Genomic DNA, 26,800 nt, shown 5'->3' on the forward strand with positions numbered 1-26,800 from the left:
TTTGGTTTTGGTAATTCTGATCAGATTTGATTACACATTGTTTACCTTCAGACCTGGTAAGGATTGTTTTTGGATGGCATTTGAAATTGAAGTTGCAGGCTATAGAAGACCACATCCTTCTTGATTTATTAGTCATCTCAGTTGCGGAAATTTGTTATGATTTCTGAGTTTGCATGTCTCTGTAAGAGAGAATGAAGTTTATGCTTGTGCTCTGTAACAGCTTGTGCATTTAAAGTAGAGTTGTTTGTAATTAACAAATAAGTCTGAGGTGTGACCTTTATTGTAGAGTTTGAGTAATTTATACGTTGGTTAATAAAAAAAGTTAAGGCTCTGGAGTTTAATTTACACAAAGGGATTAGAAAAAATGACTGAGATTTACTTAGCAAATGTTACTGTGAATGTATAGATCTGATGACAGAAGGTCTTATTATCTGTGCTTCCAAGTAGCCAATAGCTAAAACATGCTCCATCTTCTTGCCATGACAACACTGGTTTTGCCTGCCAGATTGTTCCATTCTACATGGGGGGGAAAATCTAATTAAAGGCAGATTGAATTGAATTTGGAAAAGGCTTAGTTTGCTGTCTTGTGTTGTCCCTTACTAAATACAGAATTAGTTGTGATTGCATGTCATGGTTATGCCTTACATAAACGAAAGAATTGCTCTTTATTTCTCCAAGTGATCATTTGATTTAAGAATACTCTAGCAGCATAAGGTGACCCAGGTCATCTGCAACATAAGAGTTTCAGTCAGATAGTCAAATATAAACTGATCATTTAAATGTATATATCTTGATAAAATTAGAAGTAATGGAACAATGGATGAAGCCTGTTTCTTTTTGTAATTGTTATTTTTATTGTTTTTCTTTTGTAGCTGTTGCAGTCTGATTCTGGGAGGCATCTTGTCTCTGAGTTTTTGCTGGATGAGGAATTTGGCTGTGTGGGAAGGGGGAGGAAAAAATGGGAGATGGGAGGACATACTCCACTTGAGTGCCAGAACTCGTTGCAGGATCTGAAGGGCGTTGCTAGAGCAGAGCCAGCACTGCCGCTAGGCTGTTGCAGTCAGTTCACAGCAGGATTAGCTCTAAAAGGAAAATGGCACTGTCATGGCAGCAGGGGCTGGCAGGGCGTCACCTGGGCACGGAGGGGCCAGGACAGAAAGCTGGTTACCAGATGGTGATTTCAGTAGGACTAGGTGAAGCAGAAATAGCTGGAAATGGAAGAAGCTGCATTTAGCAAGCAGGTCCACATGATGATTTTGTTCTGATGTGAGGACAGAGCCAGGGAGGTGTGGAGTGGGCAGCAGTTGTTGTCTGGGCACGGGGGTTGGAATAGGTGGTCTTGAAAAGGTCCTTCCCATCCTCAGCAACTCTGAGGTTTGTGCAGAGGAGTCTGCAGACGGGTTTGAGTGTGGATGTACAAGCTGCTTCCAGACTTGCTCCTTTCCTGATCTTGCCTTCCCAAAACCGCTCTACCGACCACCAGAATTTGCTTTCCTGGGTTTGCTGAGTTTTTTTCTCTCCAGCTTCTAAGTTCAGTCCAATGGAGATGTTGTTGCTGGAGGGAGTGGTGAGAGGAAAGCCCCTGGCTGCAGGAATATTGTCTGTTGCTCTGTTCTACCGCAGCACTTCGTTCAAGTGTTTTCCTTCCTTTTTCCTTCTGGAAGTGTGAATATGCAGGCAAGAAGGAGCACTGTGACACTTGATGCTAAAAAACCTTCTGGTCTTGTTTCTGCTTTCAGCTACATTAATGTAAATCCAGACTTTATGAAGATGCTTTTGGCTATCATCTGTTTAACTGTTACCGGTTAGCTTGTCTAGGTTGAAGAATGAATGCAGGTGTGAGAAGACAGTGGGTTAGCATACTTAATTAAGAATTAATGTTTTAACACTGGGATTCACCATTTGCAGTGGAGAGAGTTAGCTGGTGTTGAGTTGCAATCCTTTTGTAACGGGGGCGTTCTCTCTCCAGCTGCTTAGTCCTTAGCTAGAACCAAAGCTCACAGGACCTGAGGCTGTAGCCCCATGGCATGAGTTTGTTGTTAAACGTTTTGTACTCAATAGATATCCTTGCAGAAAGGAAATCTGCTTTATGAAAAGGTTTGTATTATTTCTTTCCTATGTTTCCTAGACACAATGGCAGAAATAGTTGCAAGGGCATAGAAATACCCTGTCTCCCACTGTATGTGTTATTCGCATCCAAACCAGAGACTTCAAGGTAAAATGGTTTACTTATGAGAAGATGGCCAGGGAAGGGTCCCATACTTGCTGCCCTTTTATGATTCCCTCCTGTGGTATCAACCCTGCAGACTATGCTTCTTAATCTCATGCTGGATCTCATTCTGCAGATTTTCATGTGAATGTGCCTTACTACTGTGTTTATTTTTTATCAATGCTGTTGTAGTTTCCTGAGTAAGCTGTAATTGAGGAAAACCTTATTTTATCTAGTGTCATGAAGTTTTTGCTACAGTATGTTGATTGAAACTGAAGAATATTGTTGAACTTGTTCTTCTAGTAAAGCATGTGTAAAGAAAAATGTCATAGTTATTTCTAATTACTTGCTGCCTTAGACTAGCTGCTTCTGTACTTGAATAACTGTCAAATATGATTGAAAGCTCAAAAGATCCTTACTGTCACGTCCTGGGGTTTGTTTAGAATGCTTAACATCTCTCCAAGAGCTTCTGAAATGTGGTATTTTTATTTTGTATTTTCCTTTGGTTTTAATTCTTCAATGATCCCTCTTTTCAGATTTCAAATTATAATCTATTTCCTGATGCATTGCTGACGCCCCGTGAGCCATGTCAGAAGTACTTCCAGGTCAGATGCCCTTTAAAAGATTCTACTATGCAAATATATGAAACTCTTCTCTTCTCTTCCTCCTTCTTCTTCCCAGGCCCATATTTTGCTTTCATTTTGCACTTACACATGAAAAAGAACAAGCACTTTCTTTTCTTTTTTAACAGTGCCTTTTAAAATAAACTATTCAGCTTTTTAAAAGCTATTCCTATAGACAATACAATGCAAAAAAGGTCTTATTAGAGGTAAAGGTAAATTGGTCATGCACTGTTTTCTGTGTGCAATGGCATTATCTCTCTAGGGCTGTAAGGTTTATGGCAAGATTGAAAAACATCAATAAAACCTATTCAAGTAAAAGTGTTATTTGTAATATTACGGTGCTTAGAAAATGAGGGCTACTTTGTTAAACATTATAGTGGTGAAAGTACATTAATCTATATCTGTAGGTATGTGTCTAAACATTAGGAGTATACAGTTGAGACTGATTTGGTTTTAAAAGTAAATAAGCTAAAACCATTAATGAATTGCTATGGCAGGGCAGATCTACATAGCAAAGTGCTATCTTTAAGCAGCAACACTTTAATAGTATGTTATTATTCCCAGAAACAATGTCCTAATTTTTCTTAGTTTTTCACCAGAGCCCAGTATTTTATTATAATACCCTGTTTTTACTCACTTATAACTTAGCACTGTTAACCCGCTTTGGCTGAGACGCACGTATCAACTTGGTGATTCCTGGTCTGCTTGTCTTTGCTTTTCAGCAAAAGACAGAGGAGTTTAAGCAAGGGTGCCCTGTGCCAGTCCTCGCTGGCAGCCCAAGCAGGGGGGCCGGGGTCTGCCTGCAGCGGGGTGCTTGGGTGCGGGACCCCGGGCACAGGAGTGCGGGTTTGTTGGCAAGGGGAGCTGCTGCAGTGTGTGGCAAGGGAAGCAAGGTCAGTGGGAGAGACAAGAGAAGAGAGACGGGAAGTTGCCCTTTGCAATTTTGGTCTTGAAATTGCAGGCGCAGGAAGAAGTTGCATTTCCTTGAAGTTTCTAAATTAGGAAGTTGGGATGTGCTTCCTCTGGGAAAACTGACGTGTTTCAAGCATCACCGTGTCCTGTATAAAGGAGGGCCAGCCTGTCACTTTTCTTCCTTGTGCCATTCTACTTGTGCAATCTAGGGTGTTTTTCAGTGCATTTAAGCATTTCCTTGCATTCAAACATTTTCCAGCATTTTAGTTAGTCCTGCTGTGGTAGCAAGTTCTGCCCGTGAGACACAAGATCTGCCCATTCCCATCTGTATTTCTTGTTCTCTTTTTACCTCTTTTGTTGCTTCCCTTTTCCCCACCTTTATAGCTGTTTCCAAGCATGGATGGAGCCTGGCAGGGTGTGCAGGGTGACGGCCAGGGAGCAAGCGCCCGTCCCTGGAGAGGACAGTCTGCTCCGCGCTGTGCTCACTTGGCGGCATTGATCATTTGATCGTGATGGCTTGGTCAGCAGATCATTTGAAAGGGGGTCAGGAGGGGAGGTGGTGTCTAGTGAAAGGTTCATTTTGACATTTTTCTGCTTAAGATTGTACACCAACCAGTTTAGCACCCAGCTTGCAAACACTGCTTGGGTTGCAAAGACTTTAGGAGGCTTTGGCTCAGTTGTTGATCAATGTGCCAATGTTCTTCATAAAGCCATGAGGGGGAGTTTTATCAAGCAGATTAGTAAAACATCATAACATTTTGTTTCAGTGTTTCTGTGTGCTTATTCTTAGAGTGTTTTTGATAAATGAAATGCTAAGGGCAGGAGACTGGCTAAAGATAATCTGGTAGGCAAATACTTAAGCTGTATCTAGGAAGATTATTTTTTAAGAAATTTGTTCAGTAGTAAAAATAGTGGCAAACGTTGCATGAAGCAGCTCACTTGTAACAGAACAAGTATACATTTCAGTCTTGTTCCAGATTGCAGCAGTTGTATTTATTGATGGAAAAAATATGCTTGTTTTGATTTGCTAAAGCATAAAATAAAATGTAATCTAGTGAAGTCTGTAGATATGGTGCAATTCTGTAAGTTCTAAAGCTCAGGCAGTGGGTTAAAATTATCCCTCCCCTATTAATGTATTTTTTTTATGCAACTTCCAGATTGTCATACTCCTAACTGATTTAAAAATGTGTAAAGCAGCCAGTCCATAAGCACAGACCATTTTGTGTTCTTAGATTGAAACATGTGCTTTGGTAACTCTAAGTAGGATGAGATGTGGCCTTGTTTAGATTAGACTTGGTTGGTTTTAGGCAAGACGCAGAAAGCAACATTTATTGATGTATTTATATGAGAAGTACATTTACGAAGTAACTTTAAATTATGTGATGGTTGTGTTTTAGAAGTCTTTTGTGGCTAAAGTTGAAATTGTCTATGGAATGCTTGTAAACTGTTACTTAAGCTGTTGGCTTTTGCACAGCGAGTGTGGGTTGATCTGTCTTAAGAATTTGCAGTTGGTCTACACTGACTGACTGGGGTTGAGGAAATGGCAGACATGAAAATTTATAAAATTTATTTGAAATTCTGTTTTGAACAAGTTTTAGAAATTGTTCTAGGCAGTTGATGCAGGGAACAGAGTATATTGGGTCTACTTGGTTTTAAATGCAGAGAGATGGTTGGAAGTGTGCAGCTTTGGCAGCATATCAAAAAGAGGGAACACTAGAACTGTATGCACATTTAGGTAATGTTGTGAAGTGCTTTTTTGCACTCTGTGTTTATGTATGTGTTCTTTTAAAACCCATACATTTAATCTCTTGTAAATCTGTACAGCAGTCAGTTATGTCATATATCAAATATACAAGCATGCAGTGCAACTCAGCTGCAATGATCTGTCATCAGCTAGCTCAAATTATAGCTTTTCATTCCTGGGTAAGCTCCAGACACGTTTTCATGTGCAATATAAGCAGTCAGTGATATCTGAGAATTACAAACAACAGAAAGGGTGTTTCATGCTATGACAGATGGGAGCGATTTATTAAATGGCCTCTAATTTGGTTGCCAGGTGTCAAACAACAGTGACTACTACAGTATGTAAATTGAGGTGTTCATGGTGTTAGGCAGATTAGTGGGAGCCATAAATAGGCAGTATAGGAACAAATGGTAGGTTTTTTTAAAAATATAGTTTTAATCTTTTTTTCCATGGTCTAAAGATCTGTTCCCTCAACAAACTTAAAATTTTTCAAAATGTGAGCTGTGCCCTTGGCTAATAAAAATCAGAAAGCTGTCTACAAGTAGACAAAACAATGGTTTTGTTTAACTGTGGAATATTATGTGTACTCTGCCTTAGGATGTATGTTTTATCCTTTAATTTGAGCTTTGTGAGCTGTCTTCATCCCTGGAGCAGCTCTTAAAGTTGATTTCAGTAGGATATTTTGTCAAGGTTTGGTTTTCTTTTTCCTCCCCATAGAAATCAAATACAGTATTGTGATATACTCTACCTTTGGTATTCCCTGCCTTCTGACCCTCTTCTTCCCCCTTCCAAAAAACAAACAGAACACAACCCAAACAAACACAAAACAAAACAAAACAGACATGTAAAACTAAATGGACAAAGAGAAGGTGCAAGTGTTGTATTAGGCAACAGCTGACTGGCCAGTCTGGCTTAAAATTAACAGTGCCTGAGTTCTGCTCTAGATGAAAATGGGGCAGCATCTGCCTGCAGTCTGCTTAGACATCTCAAATTTTCTGCTTCCTAGTGATGAGTGCTCAAGGAGCTCTTTCCCTTCTCTTTGTTGGAGGTAGAGGTGAAATACTAAAATTAAATGATGGTAGGGATGACTTCTAGTCTCCCGGGCATTTGCAAAGGGCACCTCCCCTGTCCCCAAGCCTGTCTGCAGCAGGATCAGATATCAAAATCTGCCTTAAAACTGCCTTGTGTAGGGTCAAGCTTTCTGCTTTTTCTCAGCTTTGTGGTCCTGATGATCTCTTTATATTTTTCTGCTTCTGTTTTTCCTAAGCTTTTGTCTGTTCTCTTACCCACTTAGGTTGTGGTAATTTTCCTACTATAAAGCAATAATGTAAAGTGCCACATCCCTTTACCAGAAGCCCTAGCAAAGTAGTGTAGATGATGATTGTGTTTCACAACTGTTTCTTTTGCTTTTCTAGTTGATTCCGGTGTGGACGCGCTGGCAGTGTTTATGGCAAGCGGCAGCACCACGGACGTTGTGAACCGCAACAGCCCTGCCACCCCACCCAACACCCTGAACCTGCGCTCTTCGCATAACGAGCTTCTGAATGCGGAAATCAGGCACACGGAGACCAAGAACAGCACTCCTCCAAAATGCAGGAAAAAATACGCGCTGACTAACATTCAGACAGCCATGGGTCTTTCCGATCCCGCAGCGCAGCCCCTCTTGGGGAACAGCTCTGCCAATATAAAGCTGGTGAAGAATGGAGAAAACCAGCTCAGGAAAGCTGCCGAGCAGGGACAGCAGGATCCCAACAAAAACCTTAGTACGACTGCGGGCATGAATGTAACTTCTGAGAAGTTTGAAGGCAAAGAGCCGATCCCGCAGGATTCCTCTGGCTGTGGAATATTGCCCTCGCAGCCGAGGAGGACCAAGAGCTTCCTGAATTACTACACAGATCTAGAGACATCTGCGAGAGAGCTAGAGCAGAGTTTTGTTGCCATGGAAGATAAATCTGCTCAAAGCAACAGCCAGGCTTCTACCGTTATTGTCAATGGGGAAGTCCTGCCCCGGAAACAAAACAAGATGTCAAGCCCAGAGGATGGCCAAGTTGCCACAGTGTCATCAAGCCCTGAGACTAAGAAGGACCACCCAAAAACTGGGGCGAAAACAGATTGCGCCCTCCATAGGATTCAAAACCTGGCCCCAAGCGATGAAGACTCCAGCTGGACTACGCTGTCCCAGGACAGTGCCTCACCGAGCTCGCCTGATGAAACAGGTAGGCAAGTAAAAGCTGCTCGTGGCTACGGTTTTAGAAATATGTTGCACAACCTCTCTCGGGTGGTGGCTGGAATGAGAGAGGCAACTTAGTGATGCTTTGGGACAGGAAGTGGATTGCATCGAAACACAAGTGCTGGGTTTGCAGGCAGCTCTTTGCTTGGGAACGCTTGGAACCAGTCTGCTTGATCCTCACGACTTTACTGCTGCTTTGGGAAGGGCACCAGAGAATGCTGTAGACAGGGTCCTGAGAATATGCTAACTGCACCTTTTGCTACTTTATGAATAATTGCTCTTCACTAATCAATGGGTACATGTTGTGAGAAGCAGGCGGTTGTCTGGAGATACTAAACTACTGATAGCTACCTACACACAACAAACAAACTTTTTTTTCTGAGCAATGATTTTTAGGTTCAGCAAAGGTTTTTACTTTTCTAATTTAAATCCTAATAGGTGTCCCCCCGGCTGCCCTCAAGTCATTTGATGATATTCTCTTATTTTAAAAAAAGTCCTCCCAAAGCTTGGGTCATTTAATTTCTGTGCAGTGGTTCTGTCAGTAACTGAGAAGCTGAAACCATGGCATGTCATGGCACATTTTGAAAGCCTGGGCTCATTGATTATTTGAACAGTAATTATGACTTGTGTGCTAGCTCTGTTGTGATTTACAACACATCCGTATTTTTTAAAAAACTCTAGAGATCTCATTTACTCTAGTTAATGGACTTTGTCACCTTTTTTTATGTCCAAGCCAATATAAAAGGGTACAACTTTGTCAAAATGAGGGAAGGGAATCTGATTCTCGATGATAACATGGGGCTAAAGAAGTTCATCAGATATTGTTTGTATTTTTATTTCATTATTACACCACAGAGATTTTGTACTGTTTGGAGGCCACCGTGGTCCAAATCTGCAGCTCTGTTACTTGTCAGTTGTGCATGATTATTAAAATAGTCATGTTTATTTTTCACCTACATTTTTTGAATCTGTGTGGTGCAAACAGCAGGAGTCAAGTGGATGCTCCAGAGCCCAAGCCCAAGGGGAGGATGAGGGATGAGGCTCTGACACTTGTGCTGTTTTCTGTTTGTAGTTTTCTTTTGTTTTTTGGATGAAGCTCACCAGAATGTCTGTAGAAGGCAGGCACTTTCCTTAGACTTCCTGTCACCTGAAAAGCATTTTCAGTGGATGTTTATCCCTTCTTGGTAAAGTGCAGTTCTCTGTGTAATAATCTCAAATGAATTAGGAATAAGAATTCTCGGGGTGTGGGGGGGGGGGGGAAATAATTCTGTTTACCTCAAAGCCAAGGAAAATACTGGAATTTGCTTTTGCATCTTATCTTATTTGAACAAAACCCCTTCCTTCTAGAGCAGGGAATGTCACTCATGTAAATAGAGCCTGGTATTCTGAAATAACAGTATGTCTGGGTAGAACAGCCCTCTAATACAATAAAAATCAGAGCAAATCATGAACTGTAGTCAGTTTTGCCTCTGATTGTAGCCAGCATCTTTGACAAAATTAAAATGGATATCCTCTTAAAAGCACCATTTTTCCTTTGCAGTACCTATCTGATAGAGACAAGTGTGTTATTTACTACAGAACATGTTTTCTGTGTTCCTGAGTGTGGAAAAAGATTTATGGGAGTAAAAATACATTCACTTACACTGTGGATAAACACAAGTCCTATAATACTAGAGAAAGAGTATATTATCAACTATACAGTTGTAGGTTCTTAGGTAAAAATCCAATTTTCAGATTTTTGGGAATAAGAGGCTCTAGTTCACACCTGCTATGCTTCCTAATGGCCTGTCAGCCTACATGTTACTGATAACCATGTACAAAGAACAGTGCATATTTTATAGTTTCAGGCTTGACTTGACCATTTGCTGACTGCTTTAGAACTAGGAAGAGTAACTATTGCTGTATATTCCCAGGGTTTTTGTAGGTAGTGTTCGGTATGTGGACTAACTAACTGTGTGTTTTTCTTCCTTTTAGCTACCCTATAAGAGGATTTTAGGGAAGAAAAAGTGAGCCAGTTTAAAATAAATAAAACCTAAAAGGCCACATGGTTACCCAATGTTCACAGTAATGGTGAGCATTGAGGGTCTACTGTTAGAAGGCTATAAAATAAATTGAACTTGAAAGATGACTCTCTCAAGGACACGCTGCCGCGATCGGTTGCTCGGGGGGGCTGCTTGCTGTGTTTGACCAGTCAGATCGGTTTTATGCTGGGGGTTCTCAGCGGAGCTACCTAAATCCATATCTTGAATGCTCAGATAAGTGCTCTGACGTGAAACCCGAAGTTTCCATGGTGAAGAATGGTGATTGGCACCCTTTTGAATTGGGATAGTTAATAAAAATATGTATATAAAAGTGAATTAATGTGCTTAAATTCAAGAACCGGAGAATGTCTTATCTGGTAGTGAATAGTATCCTCTCCCAAACTCTGCGATTACCAGAACTTGGGTCTAGAGAAGAGGCTTTCCAGGATGTGTTTTATGGTCACAGTTGCAGTTTCATAGTTACTATTTACCAGAAAGGTAAGGAACAATTCTTTTTCATCAAAGCCATTAATTTTCCTCCCTAGGGAGGGCTTGATTCTGCTACCTGCCTTGTGTCCCTGGAGGTGCCTGGTGGTGTCCAAGACAGGCAGCAGACAGGAGGCAAGAGCTTGGATTTGCGTTTTGGAACAGCAACCGCATGCTAAGCGGGGTGCACGTCGAGTAGCACAAATGAATTAACCAGGTGGAGAGGGCTTGCAGCATCTACCCCGCACTACAGAAATGAAATGTGTTCCTTCTCTGGGTCTGGCTTTGTTTTAAAAATCACTCCATGGTTAATCTCTGCTATACTGTGCCTAAAGGGTCTGGGATGGTTTGTCAATATTCTCTCCAAACACAGCTCTCTCCCAGCGTGACATCTCTCCCTGGGTGCTCTGGGGCCAGGGAGGTTGAGTTCAAAGGCAGTTGCCTCTCTAGTGGCTGTGCCCTGGCTACCAAAGCATTGATGTGCCTGGCTTGGTGCTTTGGCTAATATAGTGACAAATGTGGCCCTGTCCTAACTGACAAAGCTCCATTAATTTTGACGTTATTCCAGCTGAACTTCTGGTTACTTGATGGGAGTTTAATAAGCTGGCTTATTTTGTCCTTAGTATTTCATTTCTTGTTTGGAGTTTGCCTTTTCAGGGACACTTTCCTTGCTAGTGTAGTAAAGAACATAATTCCCAATCTGGACAAAATCAGAGTGCTGCTCCGTGTAAGTGCAGTGCTATGATTTTGAATGTTTTAAAAATGGATATTTTCTACTCAGTAAAATGTGTAGTTGTGGGGTGGACAAATGTCTCTGGATGTGGCTGCTGGAACATGTGGAATACTGGCGGTGGAAAGGTGACAACAGTGGTTGTAGCGATACAACACTGGGAAGTGAGTGCCAGCATCATACTATACACCTGGGTGGAAGCTCTGCAGTAGTTCCCAAGATCCTGAGAGCACCACAAGTTCCCCCTAACTCCATAGTGCAGTTTACTGTACGTTATTACATGTGTAAGACGTATTAGGACATGCCTTTTATATGAGGCTCATTCTGTGTTGTAGCAAAGTGGAAGACTCTTTGAGCATCTGCAGGGAAAACTTGGTTTTCAGAAGTGGTGAATAGCTTATAATAATGTCTGGTACTTAACTTGACAGACTGTTTTTGGAGGATCTGTTGTTTCAGGGATGGACAGGTGTAATTCTGGATCCTTCATGTTCTCTCTGAGGTTGAATGCATCTTACTGAAAAAGCTCTTTGGTGCCTAGGATTGTATGTCTTCACAGTTCTTTCCTGACACCATGGAAGGAGTTCAGGTCCAGTCAAACACACAACTAAGCAGACAGGAAAGGAAAACAAATGATGAAGAGAAACCAGAAAAGGCAGTAGGGAAAAGTAAGGATCCTGATAGCTCTTTCAGAGGGATGGTAAGGCACAGAAAAAAATCCACCATCAACTAATATCGACTAACAACTGTTCCTTAATTAAAAAGTTCCTAGTTCATAAAACTATGTAAGTATTAACAAATTATGACCAAAAGCAATCCAGTGAAAACCTCTGCCTCAGCACTTCTGAATGCTGCATAGAACTCAGGCCAAACTTCAGTCCATGTGATTAAAATGGTTTTAGAAATCTCTGAGGAAGGGAAGGAAAGAACAGTGTTACCTTTGGGAGGACTGTTAACCTGCAGGTTCCTGTTTGTTAAGGCTGTGAACAAGATTGTATTCTGCTCGGTGGGTTCTGTGTGCTCCAGAGCTCTTTGCAGCCTGGTTGGCTGCCTCTTTGTTGTCTTCTGTGTGCCTGTATCTCAGCTGCAGGAGATGTGGTAGAGAAGTGGTATTACTGCTCAGCAGAATGAGTCTGTAAGTCTTTGCAAAGGCCACTGAGCTTTTGGAGGATGTCACAGTCGCTGGGGTAGCAGCGATTCACCAAGGTGTACAACACTGGGGATGGCTGGTACAGTTTGGGGAGTTTCCTGCTTAGAAGTGATTCCTGCCTCTTTGCAGCTGAATCCCTTGCAGAGTGGAAACCGAAAACCTGGGCTGCTGCAGTTGTTTCTCTGAGCATGTGCAGCAATACCAGCATTGGGCCCCAGTGGCAGTGATGAGGTCCTCTAGCCGCTGCTCTCAGCAGAGGAGAAAGCTGGTGGGGAAACAAGAAGCATTGTGGGGTGGGGAGGAAGACTGGAAGACAGGTGTGCAACTTGGAGACTTGTGGAGAGGAGGGACTCACTGGAGGGAGAAGCAAAAGGAGAGTAACTGCAGCTGTGGAGATAAATCAGAACTTGGCACAAACTGGGAGGAAGCTGGAATAAGCAGGAGCTGGAAGCAAGCAGGGGTGTTCATAGTAGGTCAGGCAAATGGGACTAGCATAAAGGCAGTGACAATAAGCAGGATGGGTTAAGAGAGTAAAGCAGCAGGAGTATCGGGGAATTTTTGTGTGCTTGAGACTGGGACATTATTTCACAGGAACTTTGAAAACCTACAGCAGGCCAAACCACGGAATCTCTTAAGTGAAAGTTATTTAATCCTGAAGTACAGCTAAGAGAAAATCAAATCCTAGCTCAGGATTGGATTCAGGCCTTGGCAGAAGGAGATGTCTGTGCAGTGAGAGGGACAGACCTAAATTCCCCTTGAGTTCCTGCCCTGGTGTATTTGCTCCTGTAGGTATTTATTTTAATCTCCCCAAGTTAGCGGCTCCTTTAGACCCGAGTCTCTCAGGGCTCTGGTTCCTCACGTGCTTAAATCTCACACAAGTCAGCTTTAGCTGATTGAAATTTAATTCAGCTTTAATTAATGATGTGGAATTGGCTGAATTGGGGTTGTGCGTCCCTTGAGTCACAACTGTGCTATTGCAGACTGTCATATTAAACACACAGAAACCTACAGCATGTACCACCGAGACATGGATCAGGAGAAGCTGGGCAGATTTGGGGCAGTACCAAGCCATCTCGGGCCAGGAGAGGTTGTGTATGATGGGACTTGGCATACTGCAAAGACCTTGCTCTGAACCCAGTCCTTGCTTGAGAGTGGATGTATGGTCCCTGCCTTAAGGGACATGAAGCCTTTGTTAAGCAATCCCATGAAAGCACATACGTTTGCCATTAAGGCTCAATTGCTTCATTTTGAGATGGATGGAGCCCCTGGGTACTCAGCATTCGGCCATAAATGTTCAATATCAGGATGTCACAGAACTCAGGATAATGACATTAAGTGGGTTTCCTGTAGTGTCTGAGATCTGGATTTCTAAAGCCTAACAGTGCCTGTCCTTCAGTTTGTGCAGTGGATTTATCCATGATACTTCAGTGATGAGAAATCCTTGAGGGGAGGACAACCCCAAATCTGAAGCATATATTTTTGCTCCCTGCTCACAGTGTTTCTGGGGCATTTTTATCCATTTTTATATGGTGGTGTGTTACGGGGATTGTTTTTAACCACCGTTTGTTATATGGATCATTTTATATGTACATCATTTCATGCACTAGACTAGTTTATTACCTGATATGATTTTCAAGAAAAAGCCTTGGAAGTAGTCAGTCTCAGAACCATTAATGAAACTGTTTCTTAATGAAAGCATTTTTTTTTTTATTAAACAGTGACATAATTTAATATTAACTGAACTTTTTTTTCCTATTATTTTGTTTTTAATTGCTTCTCCGTTGAGATTCTGCCGGGCTAAATATAAACGTGAAACGCTTCTTCAGTTATTAACTCAAAAAGATGGTTGCAGTGCACTGAGAGGTATAATAGCACTGTCATCATACTCAAGTAAGAACTGCAATTCTAAGAGTGCATTCTTTGTACATAACTGGTAAAATACTCTAAATCTAAGATTATGACCTCATTTACTTTTTAGAAGTGGATTTTTGTCTCCTTCTCGAACCTGGGAAGGAAGAGCAAAGTAGCCCTTCCCTCCTCCTCAAAATGAAAACCAAAATGCACAACTCAGATGGGCAAAATTAATTTTTTAATTAGAATATACTCTCATTCAGACTTTAATTTTACTTCTACGCTGCAAGAAAGAGAGAGTCAGTTACCCTGGTCATTTTGGCTGACGTGATTCTTGGCTTAGCTTAAATTATTGATTATAGCAAGGGGAGGGACTTTGTGATGAGAACAGCGCTCTCACTAATAGGAGCCTTTCACTAAATCAATTTCTCCCATTGCTGCAATGCACCTTCGGGGAGTCGGAGGTTAGCAGCTTTAACAAGAATTTTGTCTTCAAAGAGTGGATCTTTGCCATACATTTTTCTAAGCTTTTTCTTTTTGTGTTTGTACAGGCAGCAAAGGAGGAAAAAATAACATAAATATATTTCCAGGGTTTGATTTGCAGGGCTAGGGCTGTTCTGGTCCAAAGTTGAGCTGATTAAATCTTGATGTGATTGATATCTAAAGGCTTGTGGGCTGAAAGTACTGTTTCAAAAGCTTGTCTCCTGAGCAGAGTCAGTCAGAAAATACATCAATGTCTTGCAAACTGGAATCAATTCAGTAGAGAATGCACTATATGCACACACTGCTGTAATTCCTGTATGGCCATCTCTCCCATTTTTTCTTGGCTTATTAGAAAACGCAGTCATTTATATGGTCAACATGTGGCGTTTCCTCTATTGCATCTACCGGCAGTTTAATAGGGGTGGCTTTTCTTTTCTCCCACCCAAAGCACCATTCCATGTTAGACTAATTAAGTAATTGTTTAAACATAGCAGTGTATTTTCCCATATTTGAGCTGGAGATGCTACACTGAAGGAGAATATGAAGCTGTTGGGACATGTATGTAGCAAACTTAAAGGATGCTGGTAGCAGATCAGTACGTGTTGAATTATGCGGGAGCGTCTAGTAACTGTAAGTAACACTTCCTTTCTATTTGACTTCTTTGTAGCTCTGCCTGACAGCGTCACTTAGCTCTGGATATTGAATACAATTATTTTATCTGTGAATAAAACTTCTGTTCAGTGGAAGATCAGCTGGTGTCTGACAGGTTAAGTTGCAGAGTGCAGGATGTGCAGTTCCCGCTGTAAAGGTGCCTTTCTGAATGCTCCTCATTGCAGCAGGGAATCTACAAGTGGTGTTTTAGACTTGTGATCTACAGAGCTCAAAGGTTTTTACATAGGTTTAAAATCCATTATGATCCATTTCTCCTTCACAGGTAACAAATTCCTCTCTTGAGACTGCTTTATTTTCCTTGTAGCCAAAGCGAAGAAAAAAATCTGTTGAAATAATATAGGAGCAGTACCCCCAGTCATTCCCTAAGGTTCAAGGTAAAGCAACTTTTGAGGGGTGAGGTTTTTTGGGTTAGAAATGTGTGGGGCAGGTTATAGCTGATATTTGGTGTGGATCTGTCAAAGAATGTTGACTAATATCTTGGATATTTTTTTTTTGTTGTTCATGTTGCCATAAATCAATTAATTTGGCCAGGTCAGAAAAATGGTATTTTGTTAGAAGGCCAGTTCACACAAAACATTTACACAACTTTTTGTCTTTGTTTGTGGAATTGTAATTAAACAGCATAACGGTATTTTCTCCTTACAAAACCAAACAAGTAATAAGAAACAGTGATCTGGATTGTCTTCTGTGAAATTATTTGAAATTTAGTTAAATATTTTTTTATTTTGTAGGCAAGCCAACATCACTTGTCACACTCTGCAGCTGGAGCAGACTTTCGAAATAACATTTGCTGTTAAACTCAAATTACTTCATTTTCTTTTGTGCTTAGCTAAACCAGAGTAATGAATCTCCCTTTTTAGCCGCTGGAGCCTATTAGCAGATGAACTAAGGAACTTTGTAGTCTCCTGACAGCATTAATTTCCCATGGTTAAATGTGCTGAAATGCAACCAATGCGTTTTTGACAGAGCGAGCTGAAAAATAGGAAGAAGATATCAGAAAAATGGGAGTTTTAGGACTAAGCTTCCCCTAGTGTACAGTAGGAAGCTTATTTGATTTTTCATAGCAGATTGTTTTTTCTCCACTTAAATGAGTGTTTGGGGCTTTGTAAAATTACATTCAGGATATGTATAGTGAACAAGATCCTTATGCAGCTATCAGAATGAATATCTGATCATTAACAGAAGATCTTTTTTTCTGTATTTCTCTTGATTTCATGTCACAATTGAATTCTCACTGCCATAACTATACTTCACATTTGTGTACTTTAAATATACCAAGTGTACTTCTTTATGGGAAGTTCCTTTTTCCTAAGGTTGTCTAATCCTAGCATTACTTCTCAAGGAAAATGACGTTTCTTTAAAAAGCTTCTTGGGGAGTAGGGCAACGTGAAAGCTGCCCCAGTCTCTGTTCCTCCCAGTGACTTCTGCCCACACAGATCGACTTTGGTTTTAGTTTCAAGCGGCTGGTTCAGCAAGCAGAGTTGCACAGTCCAGGGGGCTTAACACTTCTCTGAGGTAAACTCCCTTTTTTGGGTGGTCGGGTGCCTCTAAATTGAGAGATGCTTTTGTTAATCTGTGAGAAACTTCAGCTGTCCCAGCACAAAACCAATTGAGCAGCAACTTGGTAAGGGTTGTGGTTTCCCAGAAATGATGAGGAGGGTGGGTTGTCTCTCAGGTCTCTCTGCCAGGAGTAGGTAGAGGTGCTGTCTCTGAGTTTGACCAACATTTCAAGTTCACTGCTTCAAAATTTTATGAATCCCGGCGTAATAATTCATGGTATATATATAAAAAAAAATATACAAAAATCTACTGATTTGAAAGTTGTGCTTCCTGCAGACCACACCTGAAATAGTCTAGTAATTTTAATTACTGGTTGTATTTTTTTAACCTTTCTTTTTATATATTCAAGTATAAAAAGGAAGTCTTCCCATAGGTGAAGGATTATATTTAGCCTTTGCAAAGTAGATCTCTTTGTTTTCCTCTGCTAAACCACCTGCAAGCAGGGCAGGGGGACAGACTGAGCGCTGGAAGCGGAAATGTTCTTCAGAAGAGAGTGGAGGGAGTTTTCAAGTGTTGTTCTCTTCACTGTTAACTCATTTATTTTACATCCTCTCTTTAATCACACAAGGATGCTTATAAAATGTGATTGTTTATTTTGTAGTACTAATGAACAAGAATAAATGCTCCAGTTTACACCAAAAAAGCATTTTAAAGCTAAATGAAAGCAAAGCTGTGATTTTTCTTGAAACAAATATACTGAGCTAGGGATTTTAAAAAGTAGCAGATATCACCAGACACAATACAAAATTTCTGTCAAAAATGGTGAAAATAAGTGTAAATTCACAACAGGATTATTTCTCTAGCATTTTAAAAGTAAACTTTTTGAAAGTAATAAGCCTTGTGGCTTCAATTCTGCAGTGAAGGAGAGATCTACTATCTTATTTGGTAATATGCTAAAGGTCTTCTGATGGGATGTGCTTTTTTATTTTTGACTTGCTGATGAGCAAGGTGATGGTCTAAGTTCAGAAGAGAGAGAAAAATCTTTCTGTCCTTCTGGTAAAATTGTTGCAAAAGAGTCAGTGTAAAGGCCACCAGATCAGGTTATTTTGACTTAGTTGTTTTTCCTTTTCACCTTACAGATGCAATGTCAGGAGTGTATGTTGTGCTGCCCACTGTCTTTTATCTGGACTCATTCTGCTTTCGGAAGGTGGCAGGATTTGCTGAGATTTTGTTATCACTGCAGAAACAGTGAATTTCTAAGTAGCATCTCACATCCAGTTCTGGTCATCTCTCCTTGCTATTTCTGAATGTAAATAATGTGAGGGAAGCAAGACTGTAAATATTTACTGGTGTAAGAGCTCTTCTGAGCTGTAGTAATTGTCATATGTAAAAGCCTGTAGTGTAAGCAGTGTTAATTACCTCTTGAGAACAGTGAGCTCTGCAATAATTACTAGATGAGGTCTGCTCTTAGTTACTGCTCTTTGTTGTATATCTAATATGTTCTCCTTTTCTTATTCATAAATATATTTAAGCCCAATAGATATATTTGTCTACAGATAAATTTTTGTCTATTAGATGGCTCTGTACAATTTAGTATAAAAGTAGTGTCATCCTCCTTTTAGATACATGTTAATATAAAATTGAAGGTGACATATGTATAGGAATAATGATATTCAGTCCCAAAACTCCTGTATTGCTGTTGTCATATGAGGTTATTGTGTATCTCAGAGTAGGAAATTGTGTACCTTTATACTTAGGAGAACAAATTTATTGTGCATTTTCCTTCTGGGAATTTATCTATCTATCTCCCTTAGAGGAACCTTGGATACATTGGTTTGAGGGTTTTCATATGACATGTAGCTTTTTAATCTGACTCAGTATAGTTGTTAAGGTTACTTTTATTAAAGTGTATTTCAATAATGCTAGTTCCACTGTTTCCAATACAAACTAAGCACTGACTGGAAGGTAGAGCTCATTTTTGCAAGAGTTAGAGAGGTTACAGTCCAATTTTGTACATCACTAGCTAGTACATTGACTTTGTAAGAATGGCCATATTCAACAGACCTCAGGCTCCTATAGTTCCTTATGGGTTGCCTCTGCAGTGGTCAGTAGGACAAACTTATGGGAATAATAAAAACAAAAACCAGGGCAAGCTTAAAGAGGTTCTCTCCCTATTATAACTTCATCACTTTCAGCAATTGGTGGGTTTAGGGCTTTCAGACTTGGTATGTCATTCATGTTATCTTCTTTAATTGCTCTTGATAGACTTTTCTAACATGTATTTATTTAATCATTTTTGGTCTCATTTGTATTTCTGGCATCCACAACATCCTGTGACCATAAGCTCCATAATTTAATTAAGTACTGTATGAAAAAGCACTTCCCTTAGTTATAAAATTGCTCTCTAGTAATTTCATTAGTTGCCCATTGCTTTTCTGTTATAGGAACCAGTACCTAACAGTGAATGATCATTTCCTTTCCATCCTTGCCTTCTTCCCACCATTCATGATTTTACAGATCTCTGTGACACCCTCCCCTCCTCCCTGTCATTCTTCTCTGAGCTCCAGAGTCCCGCTGCACTCAACGTCTCTGCCTACAGAAGCGCTTTTATCTGTCTTTGTCTTTTCTAGTTCTGCTGGAAAGAGGTTGTAGCATGGATGGTGTTGGTCTCTTCTCCCAAGAAGCCAGTGACAAGAGGAAATGGCCTCAAATTGCGACAGGGAGGGTTGAGATTGCATATTAGCAAAAAATTCTTCATGGAAAGGGTTGTCAGGCATTGGAACAGGCTGCCCAGGGAAGTGGTGGAGTCACCATCCCTGGAGGTGTTTAAAAAGTGTTTAGATGAGCTTCTTAGGGACAGGGTTTAGTGCCAGTGTTAAGTTATGGTTGAACTCGATGATCCTGAGGATCTCTTGCAACTGAAATGACTCTGATTTTGTAATATTGCACAGGGAAGAGTGCACATTAGTCCTGTGTTAGTTCAACTCTCCATCAAAGCAGTATGATTTTTGTCTTGATCTTTGGTCCTAACAAAACTTTTTTGACTGCCAGTGAATACCAAGCTGCTGTTTTCAGAGAAATCAGCGACCTTGATCCTTCCAGAGTGCCAAAAATAATAATTGACTGCCATCGCATATGGGCATTGTAAGTAGCAGAGCAGAAAAGTAACAGTAAAAGAACTTTAAGAAAGTAACAAAAACCAGGACATGGACATCTGTATGGTGAAGGAAACTTGAAAGTGAAGCCTCTACATTAGAAAAACAGCTCTCAAAACCATATGTGTCCTAATCCTGTAGGACCTATTTGCAGTCTCCTGGTTTTGCACAGCAACAAAAGTAAATATCAATCCAGAAAGGGAAATCTTCACATGTGCTTTTCCTGCTTCCCAGGACCACCTGCAGTCCTTTGTGTCTGCAAGTTGTAACATTTTCACCAAAGGTGAGATGCTGTTTCAGCTGAGGGAAGGACCACGCTGTTACCTGTTCATCTCTGGATGCTTTACTCTTTGTGACAATTTCTGATGAGAATCAGCTGTGTCTTTTCAATAGTGGTCATCGATCTCCGTGGCTTGTGGTACATCGTATACTGAAGAGCTTTTGGTCCTTGTTTTTACTGTTCTTTGGCGTGTTTACATTCTTACCAGGCAAACAGTTGTTTTGAGGGAGCCCTAGCTCAGGTGTCACAACAAAGGAAACTTTTGAAGTTGTTACATTCTGGACATATGCAGCTTTAAGGAGAGTTTGTGCTCAGCTTTTAAAAGTGAGTAGCTATTTGCTAATATACTTGGAATTGAAGGAGGTGCTAATTGAAAACGGAATTCTGTTGTGGTTCTGCAGAATTGCAAAATTAATCCCTCCCTTTTTCTGTTTTTAAATGCTTGTCTGGCATAAGACTTCAGCTGATGTGTGTTAGGTTTGTTTCTGGCTACTGTTCACTAAGTTGGACTTGCTTTTGCGACGTTAGACTTGCCCGGGTGATGGGTGACAACAGGTAACTTTCTGAATTTTCTTCTAGCTCTTTGTTAGTGATTATGTCAGAGGTACCAGTTCTGTCGTCTTAATCCTGGGTTTCTGAATCTAGTTTCAGTTATGTTTGTAAAACCATCCCTGTGAAAATAAATACAAAATTCTGGTGCTGGAGTGCCACAAAGTAAATACAAGCATGAAAATAATAATTTTTCTGGTGCTGGATGAATGCCTTAAAAGGTGGTTAATATCTGAGTTTGCTTAAAACCAAAATATGAATGGAGCAATGTGAAATACTTAAACTTCTAAGTTAAGAGAGCTCACCTATGGGAGGTGAAATAGAACCAGCTCCCCTGACACTTGCGTTTGCCCTCAGAAGCCCCTGTTCATAAAGCCTTCTCATTGTAGATGCTATATGTTGTGTTTCATGTATGGCTCTGTGCACTGTTCACGAAAAGATTTAGTTCAACTGAAGCAAGATTAATTTTGAAAAGGTTAAGGTTGTGTTTTGGTTTGTTTAAAAAAAAAAACAAAACAAGACAAAACAGAAGCTCGAGGGATGGGAAGTGGAGCTCAGTTCACATCTTACAAGGCCTCAGCTCAGCATTTAGCTGCCTGATGTGCCCGAGCTGCTCCTGTAACATCTTTCTTTGCAGGCAAGCTATAGGCCCTGAGGGTCAGTGAGTTCCTTCCTATGCTTGTGCAATGTTTCACGCTTATGCACCTCTAATGGTAAAAGTGAGGATTTTCGCCATAATAACCTTCTCCCTTCCCTTCAGTAGTTTAGCTACGTGAAATTAATCTGGAGGTGAGGAAACGTTAGGTCTTCAGCTTAAATGTTGGTGAAAAAAAAGAAGCCTTCAGTTTGTTCTCTAATGCTCATTCAACTACAGCTTTAAAGTGGCAAACTAATCCATTATACAGATCATTAAAAGTAACATTCTGCCTTCTGCTGATAATACTAAACTGACTAAATTAGGTAGAATGGGGGAGGAATTACTTTTTTGCCACATCAGGAAGAGCAGCCCTTCCTGCTGGGACAGGAGGGGACTCTGGCACATAGAGAGACTGGAGCACAATATCTGATCTCTTTTGGTGCACCTTGATCTTATGGTTGGTGTTCGGGTGCTTGGAGCCTGCACAGGCCCCGGGGAGTCTGCAGAGTCTGACCATCACTCCAGGCAAGTTACTTAGTGCGTGTCAGACCCCTCTTTTCCTACCTCTGCCTGGCTTTGTTTACATTGATGCTTACACTCTCCTGCCTCACAAGGTTGGTGTGAAGGTGAAGTTGTTGTTTTCATGGCATCCTAGAGCATCTCCTGTGCTGTGTGTGGAGCCGTGTGTACACATGGACTGGGGAACAAGTAGAACTTTTATCCAAGATGGGAAATGGCAGTTCTTGCAGATTTTGCTTTTTCATGAAGCGCAGCATTTAATTTCAGATAGTAACTCTGTTGTAATTCAATTTTATGTCCTGTTTTCATTGATTCACTAAATTCAGAAGGTTTTTCTAATGCATTTGCACAGTGCTGTAAATGAAGCTGTCAAAGAAAAGCAATTTTACTCAAGCCACCATTTGAATTGTGTGTCTGTGCCACTGGCCAACTTCACTGGCTTTTAATTAGTCAATCATGTGCACAAAACTCATTAACGAGCATTTCTATAAAATTTCAGACTATATCAATATATTTATGCAGTATATTCTCTAGAGACGTAGCCCTTTCTTTCTCTACATTGTTTGCTCCTGAAGTCAGTAGACTTCATCATATTTTAAACAAAGAAAATTATCATTTACCCAGTACCTGACTTTTTATGCAGATTTCTTTTTTCTACAGTCAGATTCCTTTTTCCATGCTCTAGCTTACTGCTTGTTTCATTCAGATTAAAGAGGCATTCACTAACGTCACCAAATTTAAGCTGAGGCTCTTCCTATTCCTCAGTTGAAACAAATCTGATGAAGCTGTGGACTCCAAGCCTGTTGCTCTTCTTTAGCACCGGGACTTGATGGCAAGTGCTTTGTAGCTAAGCAGAGACATAAGATCTTTCCACTTGTCTGGCATGGTGTGTGTCAAGGTAAGTAGCACCAGCTACTTGCAGAAGGTCTGAGGCAGAAGGGACCCACTTGTGTCTACAGCCAACCTCAGCAAAACAGAGTTATGAGTTGAGAGTTTGTAATGTTTGATGCTTGTAAGGTGGAGTTTTACCTGAAAATAAAGCGTTGTGGTGCAGCAGTTCCTGTGTGGAGAGCTGAGGCTGTTGAGGTGACCGTCCTGCTGTACACCACACACTGGCGCACTGTCTCCTCCTGCTCTGCAGGCATCTTGCGTCTTCAAGTCAGAAGGATGTCTGATTTTAACTGCTTTTGTGTCAGTATTTATAGACTGAATCTTCTTGTTTTGTGTGGTTATTCCAGATTATATTTGTTCATTGCCTGAAATGAAATCGTTAATGGTCTCTTCTGCGGATGGTTTGACACTAACATATCGATTTGTTTTGAGGGGACAGGGCAATCAGGCTCTTTATTTCAGGAGAGAAATATATAAACGCAGAGCTGCCACTGAAGTGATTTTTCTCTGTTTTTCTGCCAAATGGTTGGCTGCTGTTGCTGAGACAGATCAGTTTTGTGGGAATAGGGAAGGCTGAACTCTGTGCATGTACAAATTGCTTTTGCTGTGCAGTGTGTCTGCCGGCGCGACAGGGCATGTGCCGACTTTGCTATGTGAGTCCAGCTGGCCCCGCGCTGAGATGGCCATTTAATTTTTTCTTCTTTAGACCAGACAAGCCCCTTCTTCTAAAACAGAGCGAAGTAGTTCAATGTGGTATGAACTCAGAACAGAGGATCATATGCTGCCATCCTGTTCTCGGTGGGGAAAGGCATGGGAAGAAGAGATACTATGCCAAAAAAAAAAATCAGAAAAGCAGATTTAGATTGCTGCTGGACTATTTCAGCCCCGAAAGCTAACTCACAAGATCATTTTTAGTGATTTGCTAATGGAGGAGAAGATACTGGTCTGGATGAATTATCTTTTGCTTAGAGTCCTCCATGGTGAGCAGGTCCCTCGGTGTGCAGTCCCACAATGTGCAATCGCAGTGGATTTAGACCAAGTTAGAGGGAGGTACACTCTGCTGTTTGTTGGACTGTTATTATTTTTAAGTAAAATCTTTTGCCATCTAGTGGTAAGAATAGAGAACTTACATTTCAAATAAAAACTCCCTGATATGAGTCATATACAAAGTGTATTTCTAAGCAGGAATAACTCGCTAGAACAGTAGCCAATTATTCTGACTTCTGTGGAAATCAGTCAGCAGAAATCTTCCAAATGCATGTTGTTCACATAGTATTTGAGACTATATCTCATTTAAGCACATAGTTGGTCAACAGGGTATTCATTTGTGCGCTGCTCTCACTTATTTGGGACTCCTTTTCGTTCCACCCCAGAGGGTACCTACCTGCCTCTCCCTGGATCCTGCACTTGGCCAGTGTGCTGTGAATGCCTCTGTGGTGGCTGATTCCCTCCACCAGTGGGATGAAGAAGAGAATTGGAAGGGCAAAAGTGAGAAAAACTCATGAGGCAAGATAAAGACAGCTTAATAATTGAAGAAGAAAAAATAATACCAAAAAAAATCAAGCAATGCTAAGACAGTCACTGGCCACCTCCCACCAGCAGATGGATGCGCAGCCAGTCTCTGGCTGGGAGCAAAGTGAGAAACAGAGAAGGTCTTGGCCCTGTGCAAGCACTGCTCAGCAATAGCTAAACTACTGGTATGTTTTCAACACTTGTTTTGGTCACAGATGTAAAACACAGTACTTTACAGGCTGCTATGAAGAAAAATTGACTTTATCCCAACCAGATCCAGTATAGCCTCTTAGTTTCCCAACTCTCCTAATGTTTATCAGCCCTCCTAATCAAGAGATGGAGCTCTTGTCACACAGTAAAGTTTGTGCAAGAGCTATATATAGGATGTGCCTCCACTACAGCACTTTCAGGTAGCGATTCACCAGCCTTTGTTCCAGCTGAGGTGGTCCTTCCTCTATGCTCATCATTTCATGTTGTCACCACTGCTGTGTCTGGCTAAGCAGCCAGGTGGGACAGGTCTTCCCAGAACCTGGCTTCTTCCTGGTCCACAGCTTCTGCCATGACAGCCCCCTTGAGCCAGCACTTCAGGTCACCTCCAAGTCTTCCTTCCTTTGCCGGACTCTGCTTGTTTCATGGCTGGATGGTTTTGGTTGGTGAACAGGCTAGTCCTCTTGTTCTTACCTATTTTTGACCCATTTTCCAGGAAGGAACATGTAGACCTTCTTCACGGTCTTCCTGTGGTACTTTTCCCCACTGCTGCTACTATTAGTATCAACTCCTGTAAACACAAGCTGCAGTGCTGTTTTTTCATGGCTTCACCTCTGGACGTCAGGCTGTATTGCCCCTGAGCAGACACCTCACAGAGCCTCGAAATTCTCCCAGTTAGGCAGGATGGGTAGTAACCAGCCTGAGTACCTGTCCAGGGCTGTCATCAACAGTTCTTCTGAACTTCGCTCCTGAAGTTGCTTGCCCTTGGCTTTCGTTGGTTGTTGTGCTAGTACTTCAGTCCTTGGGGTTTGGTGGTTGAAAGGGAGAAGAAGCCAGGACATGAAAACAAGTGGATTTAGTAGTGTGGGTTTTTCTTCCTGAATGTTGACAAATGTGCTTTCCTTTTGCTTCCTTAAGATTAGTCATATCTGCTTGAACTCCTTGTGTGCCTGTAGTAACTCCTGATTTATACAGCAGGACGAAGATCACATCACATTAAAAAAAAAAATACTACAGGTGATTAATCCCAAGCTTCCTTTGGATTTTTAAGAAGTCAGTCTTTTCTGATTATGGTTTATTGTACAGTTGATCAAAATGGCAATTCATTTTGACACAGATTGTCTTGTTACTGGTGTGCCTGTAAAATCCCACATTTTGGCATGTTTTCCTGGAACCTGTTTGAGAATCTTCTACTCTGCAAACACATGCGGCTGGTTCAGCGATTCGGCAAGGAGGACGATGAGGGTTGTCATGACAACCAGTTGCATGCTGTGAGAAAAGATGATGCCAAATGAACAGCTTTGGCTGTTTATCACTCCTCGTTGAGTAATGTTCTCCAAATTAGACAGGCTTGTCTGATTTATATTTACTTGTCCTAGTGGCTTGCATTTTTGCTGCATTTGTTTCTGAGATAGCATTGATGTTTCTTGCAATGATGCTCAGATGAGACTACCTGCTGACCATCATTACTGTGAATTATAAGAGTAGGTGGTACCATCAATTATGCTGTACTGTGTGCAAAGCAAGAAGAAAACTTGTCTTTGGGGTCTTTTTCATGTTAAACCTGAGCAGCTTAAACGCTTAAACTTGCACATTGAGCCTACTACAGGAAATAAATGGAATAAAAATATTAGTTGCCTGTGTTCTTTCTATTGTGCTGTTTAATGGAGAGTGCTCATTTAATTTTGTTTGCCTTTGCTTATCAATACAACGTGTCTTCCCCTCTCTCCCTGTGCTTCCTTTGGTCTTCAGTGTGCATATGGGGTGGGGAGCAATGTACTCCCTTTAGGATCAAGTCCCTGATCTGCAGAAGTCATTGGCATCTTATCAAGAAGACTTCAGTTTCTGTGGCTTTCTTTTTGTCTGTTGGTGTTTTTTGGTGGTGTTTTGGGGGATTTTTGTGGGATTTTTTTTGTTTGGTTTGGGTTTTGATGTTTGTAAGGTTTTTTAAATTGTTTTTTTGTTGTTGTTTGGGGTTTTTTTGGTTTGTGGGTTTAGGGTTTTTTTGCTTTTGTATAGGCCCAGAAGAAAAACATCTTTATTTCATGATTTTGGAAGTTCAGATGACTACCTTACCTTCAGAAAGGGAAGGAGCTGGATTATGTTCCTTCTAGATGGGAGTGTTGAGATTTGTTATTGAAATGATGTGGTATATTTCTAGTCTTTATCAAGAAGAGATCCTGATTAATTTAACGCAAGCACAATGACATACAGCCAGGTTTTGGTGCTAGATGGGTGATAAACTAACTTATGACAGTGGTGGGTGCAGTATTTGTTTTGTTTTATACTGATAAATACGGTTTGCAAAGCACAGTGGAGAAGCCAGTTCTGTAGATAACAGAATGCAATACATAGAAAATCAAGTATCTTGCTAATATTCTTCTGTTCCACTGTTGTCATAAGACCACATCATCCCTGATTGAACATTTTACTTCAATGTGT

At 40.9% G+C, this 26,800-nt stretch overlaps 1 protein-coding gene across 3 annotated transcripts in view; it reads left to right on the forward strand.

The window, feature by feature from the left end:
- The window catches only part of APBB2 (amyloid beta precursor protein binding family B member 2), a gene marked incomplete at both ends in the record, with an annotated part of 102,301 nt that overhangs the window by 7,878 nt on the left and 67,623 nt on the right, over positions 1-26,800 (forward strand). For all 3 annotated transcript variants that reach the window (XM_080344389.1, XM_080344390.1, XM_080344391.1), the window contains one exon: positions 6,904-7,704. In XM_080344389.1, coding sequence (XP_080200515.1) covers positions 6,904-7,704 — 801 coding nt within the window. The remainder of the gene's footprint in view (positions 1-6,903; positions 7,705-26,800) is intronic.

Source organism: Nesoenas mayeri (assembly GCF_963082525.1).
Source record: "Nesoenas mayeri genome assembly, chromosome: 4".
NCBI lineage: Eukaryota > Metazoa > Chordata > Aves > Columbiformes > Columbidae > Nesoenas > Nesoenas mayeri.